Consider the following 22,073-nt stretch of genomic DNA (forward strand, 5'->3'; position numbering starts at 1 on the left):
AACAAGCTTGAATTTCGAGTTTGTGTCATACCCTTGGTTCCAATAACCTTTCGCTTCATCATTCCTTTGACTTGATGCCATCGTGGTTCGATTGCTTCCTCATGGAGCCTCTCGACAAAATTTGTTGTGAGCATCATCAACATTTTAACTCCTTCCAGGAAATCAATTGAATTCATGATGAGAAATACCATCTTTTCCCTCGATGATTTGTTTTATCATCGACCACTTTATTGCCTTCCTTAAACACATACTTGTTCGTGTTTTGTGTTATACCTTGAGATCCTTGCTAACCAACAATTGTTCTCCTTTACCTTGGAGTATTACCATCTTTTTATGTCAAGAATGTCGTGAGAATTTCACCACCACTGAAGAATTCTTGATATAGGTGATACTTCTTACCATATCTGTTCATTCCTTGGCCAGGAGTTCAAAACTTCTAGCAACCCTATTGCTTTGAAGTTAATGGTCGATAATTCATTCTTAGACTATTGATTATTGAATCACCATTCTGACATTGGTCGTGCGACCCAACCCATAATTCGGGCCCACCTTACAACCAATGTTTAATTGTGTATGTTTTCCTCGAGCATACTTCATTATATTATTTGATCTGACAAATGCTATCTCCCTATCCACATAATTGTGGAGATGCATCCTTTTGGATACCTCGTTGAATTATTGCTGAGTCCATCAACCACTTCCTCATCCTCCCCTTGGCTTAATGATGAACCCTTGATCGGGACTCGCTTTCATAGTTCATTTCCCAAGAGTCATATAATGTCATCTCGTCAATTGTGTTGCACCTCTTCTTCTCAGGCACCCTGAGTCTGAGATATCCTAACACCAATCAGATATGAATCCCGGTCAGATATGATGGTTGGGACATATCTCCAAGAGTTATAACACTGGTCCTTATATATTGGTAAGGTGATGTCATGTCCATCACACCTGGCCGGAGGACTTGTGGTTATAGTTTCCATTTTAGTAAGGTTATCCTTTCTTCCATGAGAAAATGGTAAGACTTATTCTATAAGTTGTTCCTGATGGATCCTTTGTGTATCCATAGCCTGATCCTTACCTGATGACCATGTCAATGCTATTCGAAGCCTGTCTGTGGTACTCCGATTTTCAACAAGAACATTTGAAGCCAATGCTAAATGTTTCTTGCTCAATTATCCAAACACCGTTGTATGGGTAATGTCATGAAATTTCTCTCCCCTTACCTAAGGGGTTTTCTACATGATATCCTGCCACGGATATCATGCTCTGCTTGTCCTTGGGAAGGATATATCCCTAAATTATGTGTTTAAAACACATTTTCCTTTCCATTCTTCTGTTTAAACCTGATAATCGCATTTTCCTTTCCATTGTCTTGCTAAGCTTTCTTGTAATCTGACTTAACTGTGCAGTGATAATTCCCTGCTTAGTAAGCACCTCGTTGTACAACTCTGACAGTGAGACCCTGTTACTATTGTTGATGACATTCCGGTAACCACTGGTGGATGAGAACTTTGCCTATTGGTCCGCCTCGTTTCAACGAGTAGGAAAATCGTTCTCTTCATCCCTCGCCCTTGGTACCGATGTTGTTGCCGACATAACTGGCAGGTTATTATCTGACGTGCCTTGCTATCATAACCGTGCAAGATGTCATCGCTCTTTCTACTTTTATCCCACATGGTGGGCCCATAACCCACAGCTTCACAGGATCGAAACCTGACTCTCCTGTACACCCCCTGTTCCCAAAGATATTCCTCGCGTTTGACTTCGTATGTAATTCACGGGCCACCTACCTAGTGATCTATTCTAGTATCAAACACAAAACTTGTTCCCATTGCTCTGGACCCCCTTTTACACTTTGTTTCGGGCTTCAAACGATTGCCTACCAGCTTGAAACTTCTCATGGTACCATCTTACTTTGCTCTTGATATTTTCTTAAGTTTCAGTTTGAGAGTTACTTTCTGCCACCTTCCCCGATGTTAGCTACCATATGGTCAACCTTGCAGAGGTTCGTTCTCCCATAATAACTACGCCTTATTCTACCGTAAGTACGATGGAGTTCCCGAAGAAAGGATGTCGACTTCATCATGATGACCTGAAGCAGAGAAATGAAGACATCATCATAGTGGATCTACCTCTTCGAGAAGAGCAACCAAGACCGAGAAGATTCGTTAGGATTTCGTAACCAGACCTTTCCCCCTTATTCCACCTCTTAAATCTCGGGACGAGATTTCTTGTAGTGGAGGAGAATTTTGACGCCCGGATAGTTACGCTATAGTAACCCTCCGCTAATGATGCCATGTCACCTCGATTACTGTGGCTAATCTTGCATTAGTTCGAAACCGATTCGAATTCAAATTAAAAATCAGGCGAATGGCAAAAGTTTTCAAACAATGAAACTAAAATGTCCGGGTCATGCCAGATAATGCATAGGTGATTATGGTGGTGAAACCAAACTTTTATGAAATGCTTAACTACACTATAATGATTTAAATAGTAGCAAAACTAATTATTTAAATGCCTTTACTAATTAATAAAATATCAAACTAAATTATTTGGCGACTAGAGTTTTTGTGGCAGTGGACTAAATTGAAATACCAAATTAGATGCCAAGTATATATTTTACAAAAACTAAAACAATAGGAAACAAAGATAAAACATAATAAAAGAAAAGAAAACAAAAGAAAACAAGAAATAATAAGAAAAAGAAAAGAAACACCCCATGTTGGGCCAACCGGCCCAGCCGCCCCCTCTCTGGCCTACTTAGGCCCCTGCACTCCCACCGAATCCTAACTACCACACGCACTCCCTCCACTCCCCGATCCCCTCTAGATCGGGGCAACAACCGCCCCGCCGCCTCGGCGACGCCAGGCGCTCGCTGGACCTCGCCGGCGCCGCCACATCATCTCTTCCCCACCGGACCCCCTCGAGCTACATCGCCACCAACACGACGCCGCCTTGCCGGAACGCGCCCTCGCCAAACCGCTCCGCCGTCGCCCCCTCGACCTCTCCCTCACCGGCCCCATCGAGCCTCGCCGCCCCTGGTCTCTACATCGCTGGTGAGGCCGGCTCCCTCTTCACCCTCGTTCCAGTCACCGTAGCCGCCGCATCAGAGCTCTGCTCCTGCGCCCGCGCCGTTCGTCGTGGCCTCGTCGCCGCTGCGCCACTCGCCGTCGCCCGCGGCTGCAACCGCGTCGAGGCCGCGCCTGCCTCCGCCCTCGCAGCTCCAGCCGCGCACCCCACTCCCCTTCCCATGTGCCTCGCTGCTCGCCGAAGGACACCGGCCAGCGCCCCGCCTCCGTTGTCGCCTCCCTCCCGCGCTGTGGCCATCCCCGACTCCTGCTGTGCCGCGCCGCCCCCTTGCATCCCCCTGCGCGCGCCCGTTCGACAGTGCCTTCCGCCACGGCGCCCCTCACCGCCGGTCGTCGCTGCCGCACAACCGAGCGCGCCTCGCCCCCTTGCCCGCGCTCGTCAGGGCTCCGCCTGCTGCCTTCCTCCGTCGGAGCCACCACGCTCGCTGGCCCACCGCTCACCGTGCCACCCCCCTTGGTGCTGCTGCTCAAGCAGTAGCCGCGGCCATAGCCGCCGGCGGCGCCGGACCCCGGTAGCCCGTGGCTGCGCCATTTGGGCAGCGCCCAACGCCCGGCGTGCCTCGCAGCCGCGCCTGTGGTCTGTGGTCGGGCGCCCACACGCCCTTCGCCCGTTACGCCCGATCCGCTTAGGCCCCAGGGGCCACTGGACAACGGGCCCCACGCCCAGAACAAAATAGAAAATGTGTTATAAAAAATAAACAATAATTAAATTAATTAACTTAATTAATCCTAATTTAATTAACCTAATTAACTACTTAACCTAATTAACTACTGTTAATTAGCAGAATAGACAATGACAAGTGGGCCTGCTGTCCAGTTTGACCAAGTCAAACTGCTGACTGGATTAGCCTAGTCATTGACAGGAGGGTCCCACTAGACCCCTTTGACTAGTCAACGGTCCCAATTGACTGATGACTGGGAAGTCAACTGGACCCCACCTGTCAGCCCCTTTAGTACATTGTTGTGTACAAGCTGTGGGTACACTTAGCAATTTCACCTTTAATTTTGAAATAATAAATAAATTCAGAAAATTTTAGAAATTGTTTAAAACTTTGAAAAATCATATAAAATAAACCGTAGCTCGGATGAAAAAACTTTGTACATGAAAGTTGCTTAGAATGACGAGACAAATCCGGATGTGCTGCCCGTTCGTCCACCACACATCCCTAACCTATCGAACTCGCAACTTTCCCCCTCCGGTTCATCCATCCGAAAACACAAAACACCGGGAATCCTTTCCCGGATGTTTCCCCCTTTCCCGGTATCACCTAGTACTGCGTTAGGGCACACCTAGCACCGCGTATTGCTATGTTATGCCTTGTGTTGCTTTGGTTGCTTTGTTATTTATTGTGTTCCCCCTCCGTCACTTCTTTCCGGTAGACCCCGAGACTGCCGGCGACCCCCAGGTCGACTACGGTGTTGATGACCCCTCTCTCTTGCCAGAGCAACCAGGCAAGCCCCCCCTTTGATCACCAGATATCGCCTACTCTTATCTCTACTTCTTGCATTAGAGTAGTGTAACATGTTACTGCTTTTCGTTATCCTATCCTGATGCATAGCCTGTCCTTGCTACTACTGTTGTTACCTTTACCTGCAATCCTACATGCCTAGTATAGGATGCTAGTTTTCCATCGGTGGCCCTACATTCTTGTCCGTCTGCCATGCTATACTATCGGGCCGTGATCACTCGGGAGGTGATCACGGGTATATACTTATACATAATATATGATACTTGTGATGACTAAAGACGGGTCGGCTCGTAGGAGTACCCACGAGTGATTCACGGATTGGGTCCGAAAGGACGTTCGTCCCGACGGCCCTCTGAGTGGATCTTTGTGGCGAAGAGACAGGGCAGGTTGAGACCACCTAGGAGAGAGGTGGGCCTGGCCCTGGTCGGTGTTCGCGGTTATTTCAAGATAACACGTTTAACGAGATCTTGGTATTTGATCTGAGTCTGGCTACTGGCCTATACGCACTAACCATCTACATGGGGACAGTTATGGGCACTCGACGTCGTGGTATCAGCCGAAGCCTTCGTGACGTCAGCGACTGAGCGGCGCGCGCCGGATTGGACCGTAAGCCTGCTCTTGTATTAAGGGGGCTAGTTCTGCTTCCGGCCGCCCTCGCAACGTGCAGGTGTGCAATGGGCGATGGGCCCAGACCCCTGCGCCATAGGATTTAGACCGGCGTGCTGACGTCTCTGTTGTGTCTAGGTAGGGTTGCGACGTGTTGATCTTCCGAGGCCGGGCATGACCCAGAAAAGTGTGTCCGACCAAATGGGATCGAGCGTGTTGGGTTATGTGGTGCACCCGTGCAGGGAAGTTAATCTATTCGAATAGCCGTGATCTTCAGTAACAGGACGACTTGGAGTTGTACCTTGACCTTATGACAACTAAAACCAAATACTTAATAAAACACACCCTTCCAAGTGTCAGATACAACCGGTGGTCGCTCTCTCACAGGGCGACGAGGGGAGGACCATCGGTTAGGTTTATGCTATACGATTCTACTTGGTGAACTTACCATCTACTCTCTTCTCCTGCTGCAAGATGGATGTTACCAGAAGCGTAGTCTTCGATATGACTAGCTATCCCCCTCTTATTCCGGCATTCTGCAGTCCAGTCCACATATGATACCCTTATTCCAGTTGATACCAATGCATACATATGTAGTGTAGCTCCTTGCTTGCGAGTACTTTGGATGAGTACTCACGGTTGCTTTACTCCCCCTTTTCCCCCTTCCTATACCCGATTGCTGCGACCAGACGTTGGAGCCCAAGAGCCGGACGCCACCGTCGACGATGACTACTACTACTCGGGAGGTGCCTACTACTACGTACAGCCCGCTGACGACGACCAGGAGTAGTTTAGGAGGATCCCAGGCAGGAGGCCTGCGCCTCTTTCGATCTGTATCCCATTTTGTGCTAGCCTTCTTAAGGCAAACTTGTTTAACTTATGTCTGTATTCAGATATTGTTGCTTCCGCTGACTCGTCTATGATCGAGCTCTTGTATTCGAGCCCTCGAGGCCCCTGGCTTGTAATATGATGCTTGTATGACTTATTTTATTTGTAGAGTTGTGTTGTGATATCTTCCCGTGAGTCCCTGATCTTGATCGTACACGTTTGCGTGTATGATTAGTGTACGATTGAATCGGGGGCGTCACAGGGATAGTCAACAGGTAATTTCAATCATTATTAACTATATCTCGGCCTATTTAATTAGTTCATCATTTCCTGATAACAACTATTTCATAACTAATTTATTCATTTTCTTTGTCGGCGGGCAGGGATTGGGCAAAGTTCATCAGCGTCACTCCAGGCCAATGCAAACAAAATCTGAAATGGTATCGACTCATGGTAAGTAATTAAGTAGTACTCTGCCATCTCTTTAATTATCATGCTTGATTAATTATTATCTGATCAAATTACATTCTCATAAAGGCCCTGAAGCAGGCGCCGGAGAATAATTTGTGTGCATACTACGTTTGCGAGAACATTCGCATGATGACGTCCGAAAGGAGCAGATCTCAAAGACCAGAGTGGGTACGTTTGTCAGAACACTATTCACAATTTTTACACCATTATCAATATTTAGTCACACAACTAATACACATGTATATTGATCTCCTTCTTAACAGTTCAAAGAGGTGCGGGAGAAACTCCTACCAGAGGACCGCATAGAAGCAATTCAAAAGGAAATAGCGGGATTTTTGCTCGACCAGGTCATAGATCCCAAAGAAGAATACTTTTACCCGCTACCGCCCCCATGAACCATTTCCAATTGTTATCGTGTTCCGAAGGCACCAATTAGGCTAATGCCACTGGGTTCGAAAGCACCAATTAGGAGAAATTGTATATAGCTAGCTAATTGTGTGTGTGTGCGTGTGTATATATATATACCATCGAATGTCTCACAACCACCATTAATTAATTCACATATATATACACACACACACACACATGTGTGTGTGTGTGTATATAGATAGATGATCAGTTCTACTAGAAATTCTATTTATATATATGCATAACGTGTACAATATGTAGTATCGTAAAATACCAGCAAACGAAAAGGAATTAAATGGAAAACACAAAATTAAATGAAAAAGAAATCATAAACCCAAAACCCCCAACATTTTAATACCGGTTGGTGTCACCAACCGGTACTAAAGGGCTCCCTGCCCCCGGAGCTGGCTCGTGCCACGTGGTTGCCCTTTAGCACCGGTTCGTGCTGAACCGGTACTAAAGGGGGGGACCTTTAGTGCCCACACTTTAGTGCCGATTACCGAACCGGCACTAAAAGGCCTTACGAACCGGTGCTATTGCCCGGTTCTGCACTAGTGTAATCATGGAACTGCTCCACTACCAGCATCAGTTGCGCCGAATTTGACTTCGAGCGCATCCCACAAGTTTTTGGCAACACCTATATGAATATAGGCGTTAACCAACTTGTCTCCAATCACACTCAGAACTGCTCCCAGAAAGATTGTGGTTGCCTCCCTGAACGCCTTCTCCTGTTCAGGAGCAATCATTTCTGTGAGGGACACACCACCAACCCAGAACACGTTCATCGCTGTGAGCCACAAGGTGGTCCTAGTCTGCCAACGCTTAAAATGCGTCTCGGTAAACTTTTCCGGTTTCAGAGTAGCAGCAAAGCCTTGAATCAAAAAGTGCCTAAAATAAGGTTTTTGGATTGTTGGAAATATTAGCACTTTTCCGATTAGACTTATCCACGAATAAACAGTAAGCATGGCATAAAAGGTATGCATCTCATAGTGATACCTAAGCACACTAGCACGTACAGAACATAGAATCGAACCATCTATGAGCAGCACATATACGGCTAGCATAAGTACGAGTAAACGAATAAGCTTCGGCTCGGCTCATTCCCGCAACGCGCGCGCGTCGTGACGAGGCGGGCGGTGGAGGAGGAGGAGCGTGCGTGTACCACTCCTCTTCCCAAGCTCCCAATGGCAAGTGATAGAGCAGCCCTTATAAAGGGGTCTCAACTCTCCTCAACTAGCAAGGTGGGACTAAACTTCCCACCACCTGCCATCTCATACATGGGCCTCAAGATTAACCAGTGATTAGTGTCTTATATGGGCCTAAGTCCATCCATAATCCAACAAATACTGCTCACAAAAGAAGCCAAGTGAAAATAAAAAATACAAGTCTCAAAGCCGCATCCGGCTTAACGAGGATCCACTAAGAGCCAATCCTATGCAGTGATCGCCATCCAAATCGGTTGAAGAAAACCCGAGCTGCCATCTCCCATCGGTTGCACCCAGTAGCCAGCTGCTCCCTGAAGGCCGTAGGAGTGAGTAATGATCAAGTACGGATCCATGCCATAGCCCGGAATATAACCTGCAAGAAATTAGTCATAGGTTTTCTGTTAAAAATTATATCATTCCTACAGTTCCATATAGCCCAAATAAGTGCGCATATTCCAATCGAAATATTACGCGCGAAATGTACATTCACTCCATCAAGCCACGTCCCAAACAACGTCTCTATGCTATTAGACTATGAGACAGACGTCAACCCCATGTGCATACATGCATGTAACCTGGAATCAAATGGAAATACAACTGCGGCTGCTCGTAGTGTCTGTTGGAGCCGCCGGCATGTATATGTATATATACACACATTTTTATATATGTACGTACTTACGCGCGTACATGGACAACTCTGCAACTACTGGACCTTGAACGAACACAAAATTTATACTTGCATTGACATATCGAATAACCAACTTGGAGAAAAACAATCATCACGGATGCTAGAATGACAGCCGGACATCGATGGTTTTTTATACTTCTTGGGGTCAGCGGGGTCTTGTATATTTAAGACAACCAACTATAACCAACATGAATGTGGTTCTTAAGTTATGACATTCTAGTCGATGCAAAGAAAATTCTTGTGGAGATCTAGGCCGATGTTGATCTTGTGGAGATAGAAGTTGTGCATTCGATCTCTGGGGAGAAGTTTCTTCTCCGTTTTGACATGGCGATGATTATTCGCCGCGCCGTTCCCGGGGAGTCTCCACCCACACCGTCATCAGCCCTCCCTCTCCATCGCCTCCCTCTACCGCCGTCGTCGCTGATGACGGGGCGAGGCCCCTGTGGTGAGGCGACGGCGGCGCAGTCCTGGGCAGCGGCGTCCATCTCCCTCCTCCTCCAACGGCAGTGCACAGCGGGTTGGCGGTGGCCAGAAGATCTCCGGCGGCCGTTTGGCGGATGGGATTTGGCTGCGATGAGATCTGATCTAGGCCCGAGGGGTTTAGATCGAAGTCCGTTGTGGCTGCGCCTCGTCTCGACAACGGCAAGAGGAGATCCCCCCCTGGGTAATCTTCACGGCACGAGGACGTCTGGATCTCTTGGCCCGGGCATGGTGGTGGTGGCTGCCTTCTCCACCGAAGGCGGTTGGCCAGGTTGGTAGTGACGGATCTTGGATCTCACTATTAGCACCGGTGGCGAGTTGGGGAGACCTAGTCGCCGGTGAAAACTGAGCCGATTTCGGTCATAGCGGGCGATGGCGGCGTCTACGTCGTTACCTTGATGAAGGCATCGTCAAACAACTGTCGTCAATCTGCTCGTGTTGCTCCAGGAGAAATCCTAAGATCTTCGGATCGGACGATGGCGGCGCTGCGGTGTCGTGTTCCCTATTGGGGGCATCGTTTGTGGAGTGGCGCCGGATGGAAGAGGCGTGAGGTGGCGTGGCGTGCCTTCTCTCGCGTCGACGACGGCGGGTCTCGGCGGCATGGAGCGGCGGGGTCTCGTCGGTGGGCATTGTTAGAATTAGAGATAGATTGTAATCTCAACTGTTTATCCTCTCTCTCTCTCTCTTAACAACCTTGGTCTCTATCTCCTTGTACCGAACCCGTATCCTAGCGATCGGGCAAAACCTTGTACGCCACGGCAAGGGCTCTTCTTGCCCTCAATCAATATAAACCCACGCGGCTCTCTACGGAGAGTAGGAACGCTTCCATCTGACATGGTATACAGAGCCATCCTCTTCCCATCTATCTAGCCAAAGCTCCATCGATCTCCAAAAATCAGATCGCCATGTCCTCCTCGGCTCCCGTCGCCCTCAACCTTGGTGCGCCACCTGCCGAGAAGCTTACCAAGGGGGACTTTCTCCTATGGAAGGCTCAAGTGATGCCGGTCTTGCGAGGAGCGCAGGTCACCGGCCTCCTAGATGGAACCAACGCAGCGCCCCCGAAGACGGAGGAGCAGCAGCAGTCGGACAAGACGACGGTCACGGTGCCCAATCCCCTCTATGCGCCATGGCTGTCCAAAGATCAGCAAGTTCTCAGCTATCTCCTGAACTCTCTGTCGAAGGAAATCCTCGCCCAAGTTGTGAGTAAAGAAAATACCTTTGATTTATGGACTGTTATCATCACTATGTTTGCCTCGCAGTCTCAATCTCGAATCACGAATTTGAGAATTGCTATCACCACCACCAAGAAGGGCTCCATGTCAAGCACCTCCTACATCGCCCGGATGAAAAATCTGGGGGATGAACTTGCTGCAGCAGGCCGGCCTGTCTCCGATCCAGAGATGGTGGACTATGTCCTTGCCGGCCTCGATCGGGACTATGATCCGGTCGTGGCGGCGATTGGCACCGTCAAAACCTCCATCACTGTCGACGAACTTTTTGCCCAGATCGTTGCCTTCGATCAACGGGTAGAGATGCTAGGCGACGGTCCAGAAGCTGGCTTCAACACCTCTGCGAACCTAGTGTATAGGGGGCGTGGTCAGCCTCGTGGCAGAGGGCGCGGGCGCGGCAACAGAGGCCGTGGCCGAGGGAGACGCTCGCCCTCCTCCTCTTCTTCAAGCGGCGGCAACAGGAGAGGTGGTCGTCCCCAACAACAACAGCAGCAACGTCCACAGCACCGGGACTATCCCGAGTGCCAAATATGCCTCAAGCATCACCGTGGAGGAGCCCGTGAGTGTTGGGATCTCTATGAGGACGATGAGTATGAAGAAAAGGAGGCAAAAGTCGTCACCGACTCCTACGGCGTCGACACAAACTGGTATGCGGACTCCGGTGCCACTAATCATATTACAGGAGAACTCGACAAGCTGACCGTCAGAGACAAGTACCGTGGACATGACCAAGTGCACACGGCAAGTGGATCTGGTATGAAAATCACTCACGTTGGTAGTTCAATTGTTAAAACCCCCATGAAAAACTTGCATCTTAAAAAAGTTCTATATGTGCCCACAACATCAAAGAATCTCCTTTCTGTTCATAGATTTACTGTTGATAATCGTGTTCTCATTGAATTCCATCCATATTTCTTTTTGGTAAAGGATTTGGACATGAGGAGAATACTTCTTAGGGGCAGATGCGTGGGAGGTCTCTACCCGCTCATATCTTCATCGACACCATCAAATAAACAGGCTTTAGTAGCTGTCAAGCCTTCATCATCAAAGTGGCATAGTAGACTAGGTCATCCTTCATCAGTTATTGTTAAATTTTTTTCTTAGCAAGAATAATCTTCCGTACTCTCATGAGTCCAATATTGAGTCTGTTTGTGATCCATGTCAACAAGCTAAAAGTCATCAGTTGCCATATCCCATATCTACCAGTATTTCCACTGCACCATTGCAACTTGTGTTTTCAGATGTGTGGGGACCAGCCCCCACCTCCGTTGGTAGACACTCATATTATGTTAGTTTCATCGACGACTACAGCAAGTTTACATGGATCTACCTCCTCAAGAAACGATCTGAAGTATTTCAAGTTTTCAAGAACTTACAAAATCTTGTTGAGCGCAAACTAAATACTAAAATCATCGCCATGCAAACCGACTGGGGAGGTGAATACAGAAAAGTAAACTCTTTCTTTCAAGAACTTGGCGTCTCACATCATGTTGCATGTCCTCATGCACATCAACAGAATGGCTCCGCTGAAAGGAAGCATCGCCATGTTGTTGAAGTAGGGCTAGCTCTACTAGCAAATTCATCTATGCCACTAAAATTCTGAGATGAAGCCTTTCTAACTGCTACATATCTCATCAACTTACTACCCAGCAAAGTCATAAATTTTGAAACTCCCATCACACGCCTCTTTGGCATCTCTCCTGACTACAAGTCGCTACGTGTTTTTGGTTGTGCGTGTTGGCCCAACCTTCGACCGTATAATACACGCAAGCTCGCTTTCCGTTCAAAGAAATGTGTGTTTCTTGGGTATAGTCCCATTCACAAAGGAGTCAAATGCCTAGATGTTTCTACTGACAGGGTCTATATCTCTCGTGATGTAGTATTTGATGAGTCAGTATTCCCTTTTGAGTCCCTTCATCCCAATGCCGGAGCACTTCTCAAACAAGCAATCCTTCTTCTTCCACCACATCTCCAAAACTCTGATCATGGGGGCGACAATTGTACTAATCCAACTGATGATCCTACTAGTAGGACTGTGCCTCCATGTGTGCAGGATCATGCAGCAGAAAACGGAGCAGAAATTGGTGGAGAAAATGATCAAATTTTTGCAGAAAATGAGCCTATATTGCATGCACCAGAAGAGGACGAAGCTGGCGCGGAGCACGAGGCGGATCCGGAGTCACCTGGAACTCCTGTTCGTCTAACTGCCTCGGATCAGGTGCGTAGATACGCGCTGAGCCGCGCGCCTGGACTCCTCCCGCCGCGCCAATCAGCAGGCGCCACGTCGTCACGTGCGGACGAGCCGCCCCCGCACCGTGTCCCACGCGTGGGCAGACGACAGCGACAGACCCGGTGGGGTCCGCGTCGGGATCCCCATCTCACGCGCATGCGCCAGCGATCAGCGGAGCGACAGAAGATTCGGTGGGGTCCGCGTCGGGATCCCCGTTCCATGTGCGCGCGGCAGTGACCAGTGGCGGATCTTCTGTAGCCATATACTCCAGTGGATCAGACACACCTCGGGCCACGGGATCTACTGTGGAAAGCGAGTCTGGGCGCCCTTCTGGATCTTCTGAGCCGGAGCCTTCTGCGCCATCTCCTGTAGCACGACCAGCACACGCACGTCGAAGTCAGCCCCAACAAGTTACAACTTCACGTGTCATGACTCGGTCGCAAAAAGGTATAAGAAATCCAAAAATCCGAACTGATGGTACTGTTCCATATGGTATGCTGTGTATCGCAGGAGAACCAACAAAATTGGAGGATGCACTTGGGGATCCCAAATGGAAAAATGCAATGGATGGTGAATATTCAGCGCTTATGAGGAACAAGACTTGGCATCTTGTGCCAGAAAAAAGAGGTAAAAATATCATTGACTGTAAGTGGGTTTACAGAATCAAGAGAAAAGCAGATGGCTCCATTGACAGGTATAAAGCTCGTTTGGTTGCAAAGGGTTTTAAGCAGCGCTATGGTTTGGACTATGAAGACACTTTCAGTCCTGTTGTCAAGGTTGCAACTATTAGACTTGTGTTAGCTATTTCTGTGTCCAGGGGATGGAGCTTGAGACAGCTAGACGTTCAGAACGCGTTTTTGCATGGTGTTCTGGAAGAGGAGGTTTACATAAGACAACCGCCTGGGTATGTAGATAAAAAGGCACCTCATCATGTGTGCAAGCTGGACAAGGCACTTTATGGCCTGAAGCAAGCACCAAGGGCATGGTACTCAAGGTTAAGCTCTCATTTGAGGCGTTTAGACTTTGTTGCATCTAAGGCTGATACTTCATTGTTCATCTACAACAAGGCAAACATAACCGTTTTTGTACTAGTATATGTTGATGATATTATAGTTGCAAGCTCATCGCAAAGTGCTACTAATGCCCTTCTGCATGATTTAAGCTCAGAATTTGCTTTGAAGGATCTTGGTGATCTACACTTCTTCTTGGGCATTGAGGTAAAGAAGATTCAAGATGGCATAGCACTAAACCAGGAAAAATATGCCACTGAACTTCTAGCTCGTATGGGGATGAAAGATTGTAAGCCTTCACCTACACCACTATCCTCTTCAGAAAAACTTTTAGCTTTTGAAGGTGATCCACTCCAAGAGGAAGAAGTCACAAGGTACAGAAGTGCAGTAGGAGCCTTACAGTATTTGACATTGACAAGACCAGATATTTCCTTTGCTGTTAACAAGGTTTGTCAGTATCTTCATGCACCCACTACTGTACATTGGACAACTGTTAAAAGAATTGTACGGTATATAAAAACATACTGTGAGTTTAGGCCTTCAAGTTAAACGCTCCAACTCCACTCTTGTTAGTGCCTTCTCTGATGCTGACTGGGCAGGATGCAGTGATGACAGGAGGTCAACTGGAGGTTTTGCAGTATTTTTTGGTTCTAATCTTATCTCTTGGAGTGCTAGGAAACAAGCCACAGTATCCAGGTCAAGTACTGAAGCTGAATACAAGTCACTAGCTAATGCTACTGCTGAAATCATTTGGGTTGAATCGTTGCTCAATGAATTGGGGATTAAACAGCATGGTGTGTCATGTTTGTGGTGTGATAATCTAGGTGCCACATATCTCTCTGGAAACCCAGTGTTTCATGGCAGAACCAAGCATATAGAAATCGACTTTCATTTTGTAAGAGAAAGGGTTGCAGAGAAGAAGTTGGACATACGATTCATTCCCTCCAGAGACCAAGTTGCAGATGGATTCACCAAAGCCTTGCCAGTCAAGTCATTCGAGGAATTCAAGAAGAATCTCAATGTAGGATAGTTGAGATTAAGGGAGGGTGTTAGAATTAGAGATAGATTGTAATCTCAACTGTTTATCCTCTCTCTCTCTTAACAACCTTGGTCTCTATCTCCTTGTACCGAACCTGTATCCTAGCGATCGGGCAAAACCTTGTACGCCACGGCAAGGGCTCTTCTTGCCCTCAATCAATATAAACCCACGCGGCTCTCTACGGAGAGTAGGAACGCTTCCATCTGACAGGCATGTGATGATGGACGGGCGCAGGATGATGGCGTTGTATGATGTCGTGGTGGCGTCGACGACAACTAGACCGGGCAAGATAGATGCAGCAGTACATCACTGAAGATGAATTGGTGGCAGATGGCTGCGGCGGCCTCATACCTGGCAGGCGTCCTGGTTGAGGAGTGTGCCGGATTGATGGGTGCCCCATACCCAGCAAGCGTCCTGGTTGGGACCTCAGGTCTTAGATGTTAGGTTTGGCTACGAGGTATGTTTGGTATTAGGCCCAGACTATCAGCATCCCTACATAAGCTGGATAGGAGTAGCGACAGATGTTGCTTAGACGATGGCTTTAGTCTTACTATTGTATAACTTTGTAAGATTTTGTGTGAATAATTAATGAAGTGGCTGCTCCAGGTGGGTCATCCTTCATTTCTAAAAAAATAAGGTCTACAGAGATACATGGCATGTTGTGAACTTGATGAAGAAATAGACATGGTCTCATATAAAAAAAACCTGCTGGTCGACGAACCAAGCTAGGCGCGCAGTCGCTACAGTAGATCTATTTTAAGGTCGCTGGAGAGGTAAAAGAAACACTCAAGCTGAAGGAGACGTCTACGGTCCCGACGTGCATGCATGCATGGACCCATGAATCCAATGCAAATAAAACTTCGGCTGCTAGCTTGTAGCCGCCGACATGTAGTATATATCTATGCATGGACAACTCTGTAAGCACTGAATCTTGAACAACGAAAATTTTATACTATGTGTAATCAAGTCGGAGGAACATAATCATCACGGCTGCTAGAATGACAGCGAGACAATCTGCAATAAGTCGAGTGCGACGAGCAGCTGTTGGCAAACACCAACGCTGTATCGCCTGATTTTGTAGTTGGGGTCGACATGCCCGACTTTCGTTTCAGTATACGGCGCCGTTGATCGGTCCAAAAGAATGACACTTTGACACATCGTGTGCGGTCGAGCCCTGTGCTACTATCCCGTTGCTTGTGAACTCTGAGGATTCAATTCAATAAGCTAGACGATCGGTAGCACTGTTTAGTTTGGACCAGAGGATTCGATCTGGGTTACTGGAACAGCGTGACCGTACTGTGACGTACCGGTGGTTCTAAAGAAGGGGCTATCCCATTCGATCCTAGGGATCACACGATTGTTGATTCCTCTCGTGTCTAAGCCCGGAATAACGTAGACGTTAAATTCCTGGTGACTTGGCTTGCACTCCAATCACTCGTTGTGCAGGGTAGATTCATGGGCTTCTCGTGCGTCCTCTTCATCGGCTTCTGGATGGTCTATCTAGGTTTGGTTGGCTAGCTTAATCATCTCAACTGCTGATCATATAGCTTGTGGGGAACAAGAGCAAGTAATCTACAGTAGCACGCTGAGCTTGCATGCAGAGGAAGCTGAGGATTCCGTTCCCACCTGCTGAGTTGGGAGGTCACGGTTGCTTCTCCCATTGGCAAGTCCTTGACAGCCTTATCATCAGCATTCAGCAACATAAAACCCAGGGGATAACGTACCATATGTTGGCTCGCTTTAGATATGACATATGTCATGTCAAAAGCGAGCACGCACGCGCGTTGACAGACAGGACAGCGGACGGCACAAGCACCATCTCACCGAGGACGACATGAAAGGCACCGACGACTTTGCTGCCCAAACCGTAGTAAGATGAACCCAAGAGGAAAGGCAGGGCGCCCGACAGACACGACGGATCAGTGACATAAGAAAACGAACGCAGACACGACGGTTCAGGAAGACCGCGGCTCGCTCGCTAGCTTTCACGCTACCACGGCACCGGCGGTGGATCTCGACGTCGATCCTCTCTTTATTCGCGCGTCATCTGATTGATAAGGCGGTGAAAATGCCTCGAATGGGATCGTGGCAAAGGGGCACCGGTTCACACGCCACGACCTTTGTTTGGAGGGGGCGTCACCGCCTTGCCGGATCACCACCGCCAAGTTGCCATTTGCAAAATCGCAAGTCAGGAGCGGTCGCTCTCGGGGGAGAAGAAGAGGTTCTTAAAGTAAACGGCAGACCAAGTGCTAGTCTTCCATAAGCACTCACATGATTCGTACGTAGTCTTAAGAAAAGTACCATGATCTGTACTACATCTGATCTGACAATGACTGCTCAGATATTCGGATGTCCGCGCCGAATAATTCAAAGGGGTTTTGTTAATAATAGGAAATTTTAGTGCTGACGGTCCTCTAGATATATATATTAAGCAGCCTGATCTTAACCTTAATCCCTGGGGATGTTCCACGAAAATCGCAGGTCGACGGAAAGGAGAGAGGTGGATTGTATGATTATTAGGCCTACAAGAACATGTTATGGATGCAGCATCAGCATAAACAAGCAGGACCGTCGCAAACAGAGCATCTCTACCGTACAGCAAGGCTTTGCTAAAGCATGTGCAATTATGCATGCATCAGTGAATAGTACGATGATTGCACTATACGTCAACACCAATGGGAATGACACCCTTGCAATATGATTACCACCTAGGTCAACCAGTAGATAAATGGATGACAATTCAAGTTAACAGCAGTAACGAACAAATGTTCGACGAGCATTGTCTGCATGTGCTCGAAACCGCAATTGTTATCTATCTTGATTTTAAATACAATAGATATCATCAGATGAATAGAAAACAAACAAATATCAAGCATGCAGGTAAATGTGGAAGTTCAATGCATAGGTGCCCATGGGTGCCCACAACCAACAAGATCCAGTGGTAAGATACCTATGGGTGCCCGCAACCAACAAGATCCAACAGAAAGCACACGAATAACATGTTCAAGGCTTGGAGCTTAATAAGTTTTAAACTGGATAATGCATAGACTTGTTGGTTAATATAGCCCTGAAGATTACATACTAGAAACGGATGGTCACACTAACAGTCCTTGGAGATTCATGAACAAACCAACTTCATTTCAGGACCTCACACTTTGCACCTCCTAAGCACTGACATAAGAAACAGCATATCATCCATCTTGAAAAGACAAAGGAACAAGGGTTTCGAGGCAGAATGGGTTCAATTTGTCTCCGTCTTCTCCAGGGCTGAAAATGAACTACTGTCAGTTACAAAAGAAATAACAAAGGAAGCAGCAGAATATAGCTTACGAAGTTACATAACAGCATCAACTTACTGTTGTAGTTGAGCAACTTCTCGATGAGATCAACATGGGTCATGAGCATACGGCGGCAGCAGTAGCGAACCAAGCCCAAGGCATCCAGAGCATCCCTAAAAACATACAACAGCAGAAAGATGGATAAAATCAGATTTCAAAATAATAGTTGTACGCATTATATACAATATTAACAATAAAATTATCTAATAAACTATAACCGATGTCTCCCTTCTAATAATTCTAATCTCTAGAAAAGTAAAAAATAGGTAGGGTAAAGATGCTCTTCTAGTTTTCAGGAACTGTATTGATAAATAAGTAGTGATTTTCTAGTCTTGAGCATGGGGAACAAAAACATGGACACAAATGTCAAGGTGGAACACCATTGAGCAAAGATTCCAACATTTCAGAAACCAAGCACCTCAGCCACACTCAACGGTAGGCTCCAATATGTTGGTAATTCCAATATGTATGTAAAATAATTACAATTTTACACCATGAACATTTGTCTTGTCATTATAGTGTTCATTAACAAGAAACACCATGCAAGTGTGTGAAGGCGGTTTGGCGAGAGCAGAATCTGGAAGAGACCCGCCTATTGTTGTGCGACTGTAAGGACTCTTTCCAAGTCATAAATGCTGTTTGTGCACTGCCAGAAGAGAAGAAGCACCGGGTGGCTGTACTCCTATGGGACTGGTGGACTACGAGAAACAAAATGAATACGGGTGACAAACAGAAAACAGCTCAGGAAGTGAGTGGGGTCATTAGCAGACACGTTCAAGACTTTGAGAACTTGCAGGCTAGGGGCAACACACAAGGCATGCAAAAACAGTCCTGGACTGCCCCTGAGTCAGGTCGGGTAAAGATAAACATGGATGCGGCCTTCCTTGCGGAGTCAGAGGTGGGTGCTTGGGGTTTTGTAATTCGGGATGAGATGGGAAATTTCCTAGCAGCGGCGGCTGGGAAGATGCAGTATGTCCGGAGCCCTCTGCAAGCGGAGATCAGTGCATGCATGAAAGCTATTGAGGGCGTGGCAGATCTGGGTGCTCAGCGTATCATCCTTGAATCAGATTGTCTAATGATGATCAATGCGCTCAAGGGCCGGGACTACGACACAGCAGAGTTGGGTGTTCTCTTCAGGGAAGCTAGGAGTGTATGCCATGTTTCTTTTGGTTCCTATGAGTTCATGTTCTGTCGTAGGGAATGTAATAGGGTTGCGCACTCTCTGGCGCAATTTGGTTTGAGGGCTGCTGTCCCTTTTTCTGTTTGGGCTGTGGAGGCCCCAGACTTTGTTTCGATTCTGGTTGACACAGATGGTGCGCCAGCTCTAAGTGGAATGAATTTTATTCCTGCTCAAAAAAAAAACCATGCAAAGCAGGGGTGGGGAGTACATATGGCTAATCTGATGACATTTTTTACTATATTATATGTACCTCGCTGCGTCCGATAATAAGAAAATATAATACAATCGCATGCAATAAAAATTACAGTTCATCCCGAGCTTCTGTTTTTTTGTCTTTCTAGTGTCCATTTATGATACACAATATTGTTCCAACATAACATTACGACACAGCATGCAGAGTATGGAGAGTACACATGGCTAAAAAGGTGAAATATTGTTTTACAAAGACTACAAAGATTAGTATACTACCATACTCTTAAGTACCTAGTTACGTTCGACACTAAGAAAATATGATAAAACTTTAACAAAGGGAAAAACACGTAATAGGATGCAAACATAGCAACTATCATCCATTCTTAGCCATTTGGTTTAACACTGGAATAATTCTAATTGCTCCATACATCCCAGTCAAAGTGACAGTTCAGTGAAAGGGCAAGTAGAAGGCTTATGAAATATCTAAAACAGGGAAGCACCACACTAGTAAGGGCCCCCAAATGCATCAAAAGATGCATGACACAGCCACTAGTTTTCAGTGTTCATGCATTATGGATCAGGTACGCTATGGTGTTCAGTGGTGCACCATGTACGTCACAAGATATACAGCATACTAGTCTTCTAGCTAAAAATGAAAAGAAGCCGACATTGCAAATGCAGGCTCCCTCAAGGCCATCATCCACCAAATCAGGATCAAAGGCAGAGCCAGTACAATATGCATAATCAAACCAAAGCCCAGGAACCAGGATGCATAAATGTTTACCCCTCAGTGTAATCGGCCTGGAGAAGATCGAGGTAGTGGTCCCACTTGTTCCCGATCACCTGTCCAAGCATAAAAACTGATCTTGTGAGTTGATCTCTTTCTTCAGGCAAAGGCCACGAGTTCTCCCGATTCATTATACGAATATGTAGATAAGAAAAAACATGCAGAGCTATTCACAGAAGTTTAAAATGGAATACTTTTCAGTAAGCTTAACCCTAGAAAAATTGATGTGAACTACACCCTAAGAGGGCCATATACGATAAAACATCACTTGGTTATTTGAGAGGATCAATGAGAAAAATCTTAGTGTACCACCACATAAACCTAGAAGAAGAGTGTGGATACCCCCTAAGCCGCAGCGTGGGGGTGATGGGGTTTACCTTGCCGCAGGTGAAGCAGCGGACCGGGATGATCATCTTGGATCCTCCGCCTCCGCGTTTGCCGCCGCCGCTGGAGAAGAAGGAAAGGGGAACAAGGGTTTTCGGGACGAAGGCGAGGGTCAGTGAGAGGATTAATCTACAAACGGTGTGATAGAAGACATGGAAAATGAATGGAGAGGGATGGGATTGCACATCTGGACGAGCTCACCTTGACCTTCTGGAGTGGCGACGGCGGGGGAGAATAGCAGCGTCGCCGGCGGCAGGGGTCGGCTGCTGGCAGGTTGGGGCGGCGGGGGAGAAGGACGGACTCGCGGTGCCGGGGAAGGGCGGCTCGAGGACCAGACGGTAGTCGGGGTCGCCGGACGAAGCTCACCGGCGACGAGAGATGGCGGCGTCGGGACGGCCTCGTCGCTGGCGGCTAGGGTTGACGAACGACGAGTGGCCGAGGACAGAGGATAATGGGGATCGGGATTATTTCGTGCTTGTCCATCGAACAGGTAAAGGCCACTTCGCGGTGGCATCTGATCGTAAATAAGCTTAACTCCAGGGATCCCGATGGGAAATGATTAGATTCAACCTCCTCTCCCGCTTCACCATCGGCGTCGAGTACAAGATGGAGCTCAGGCTCTGCACTAGTACAAGATGGAGTAGCAGTAGCAAGTTCCTTTCCTAGTCGTTCAAGCACTCGTCTGGAGGTACCGCAATTGTTCATCTAATTGGACGCAACTGTTCATCTAATTGGATGCTGCTAATCAAGGTCATTGCACTGATTAGATGCTCATGTGTGTACTCCAGAATTTTGTGTGTATAATGTAGTAAGATTTGTTGTGTGTATAATCACTAGTAAAAAACAGGGCTTTCGTTCGGCCAGAAAAAAACATTAATCCGGTTGCGTTACGAACCGAGACTAATGTGAGCATTAGTCCCGATTCAAGCGGCGAGGGCACCGTACAGGCATTACTTCCGGTTCAAATGGGACCTTCAGTCCCGATTGGTGCCACGAACCGATACTAAAGGGTGCGATGCCCATTAGTACCGGTTAGTGGCACGAACCGGTACTAATGGGGTTGAGACCTTTAGTACCGGTTCGTACCACGAACCGGTACTAATGGTGCAATTTTCAAATCCTACCCCCTCCCCCTTGTGTATCGCCTTTTCAGTTTTGTAAAAAGCAAAAGAAAATGATAAAAACTTCAAAAGTTAAAATCCTTCGAGATGTAGTTATGTTACCACATCTATTAGTTAGGAAAATTTTAAAACTTAAATTTGGACATGTTTTGCAATAAGTGCAGGGAAAATGTTAAACGGCTATAACTTTTGCATACAATGTCAGAAAAAAATGTATAATATATCAAAATGTTCAGCACGAAAATCCGCATCCGATTTTGACAGCCTATGGCCTGTTTGCAAATTTTTAGAATCCTCAAATTTTAAAAGGAAAAAAGTT

At 47.1% G+C, this 22,073-nt stretch overlaps 2 protein-coding genes across 2 annotated transcripts; one reads left to right on the plus strand and one right to left on the minus strand.

The window, feature by feature from the left end:
- The first annotated feature begins 10,149 nt into the window (after positions 1-10,149).
- LOC147980565 (uncharacterized) lies at positions 10,150-14,441 on the plus strand. The gene is made up of 5 exons (XM_087515662.1): positions 10,150-11,227; positions 11,715-11,923; positions 12,527-12,764; positions 13,214-14,160; positions 14,313-14,441. The coding sequence occupies exons 1-5, from the start codon at positions 10,150-10,152 to the stop codon at positions 14,439-14,441; spliced, it is 2,601 nt and encodes an 866-aa protein (XP_087371788.1).
- Positions 14,442-17,747: 3,306 nt separating this feature from the next.
- LOC125545140 (DNA-directed RNA polymerase subunit 10-like protein) lies at positions 17,748-21,112 on the minus strand. The gene is made up of 5 exons (XM_048709022.2): positions 20,835-21,112; positions 20,627-20,696; positions 20,247-20,305; positions 18,109-18,203; positions 17,748-18,019 (listed from the first exon to the last, which is right to left on the minus strand). Exons 2-5 carry the CDS (start codon positions 20,660-20,662, stop codon positions 17,994-17,996), a joined length of 216 nt encoding a protein of 71 aa, XP_048564979.1. The 5' UTR covers positions 20,663-20,696; positions 20,835-21,112; the 3' UTR covers positions 17,748-17,993.
- Between the last annotated feature and the right edge of the window lie 961 nt (positions 21,113-22,073).

The sequence above is a fragment of the Triticum urartu genome, chromosome 3A (assembly GCF_056163025.1).
Source record: "Triticum urartu cultivar PI428250 chromosome 3A, HENAU_Tu73, whole genome shotgun sequence".
NCBI classification, from domain to species: domain Eukaryota; kingdom Viridiplantae; phylum Streptophyta; class Magnoliopsida; order Poales; family Poaceae; genus Triticum; species Triticum urartu.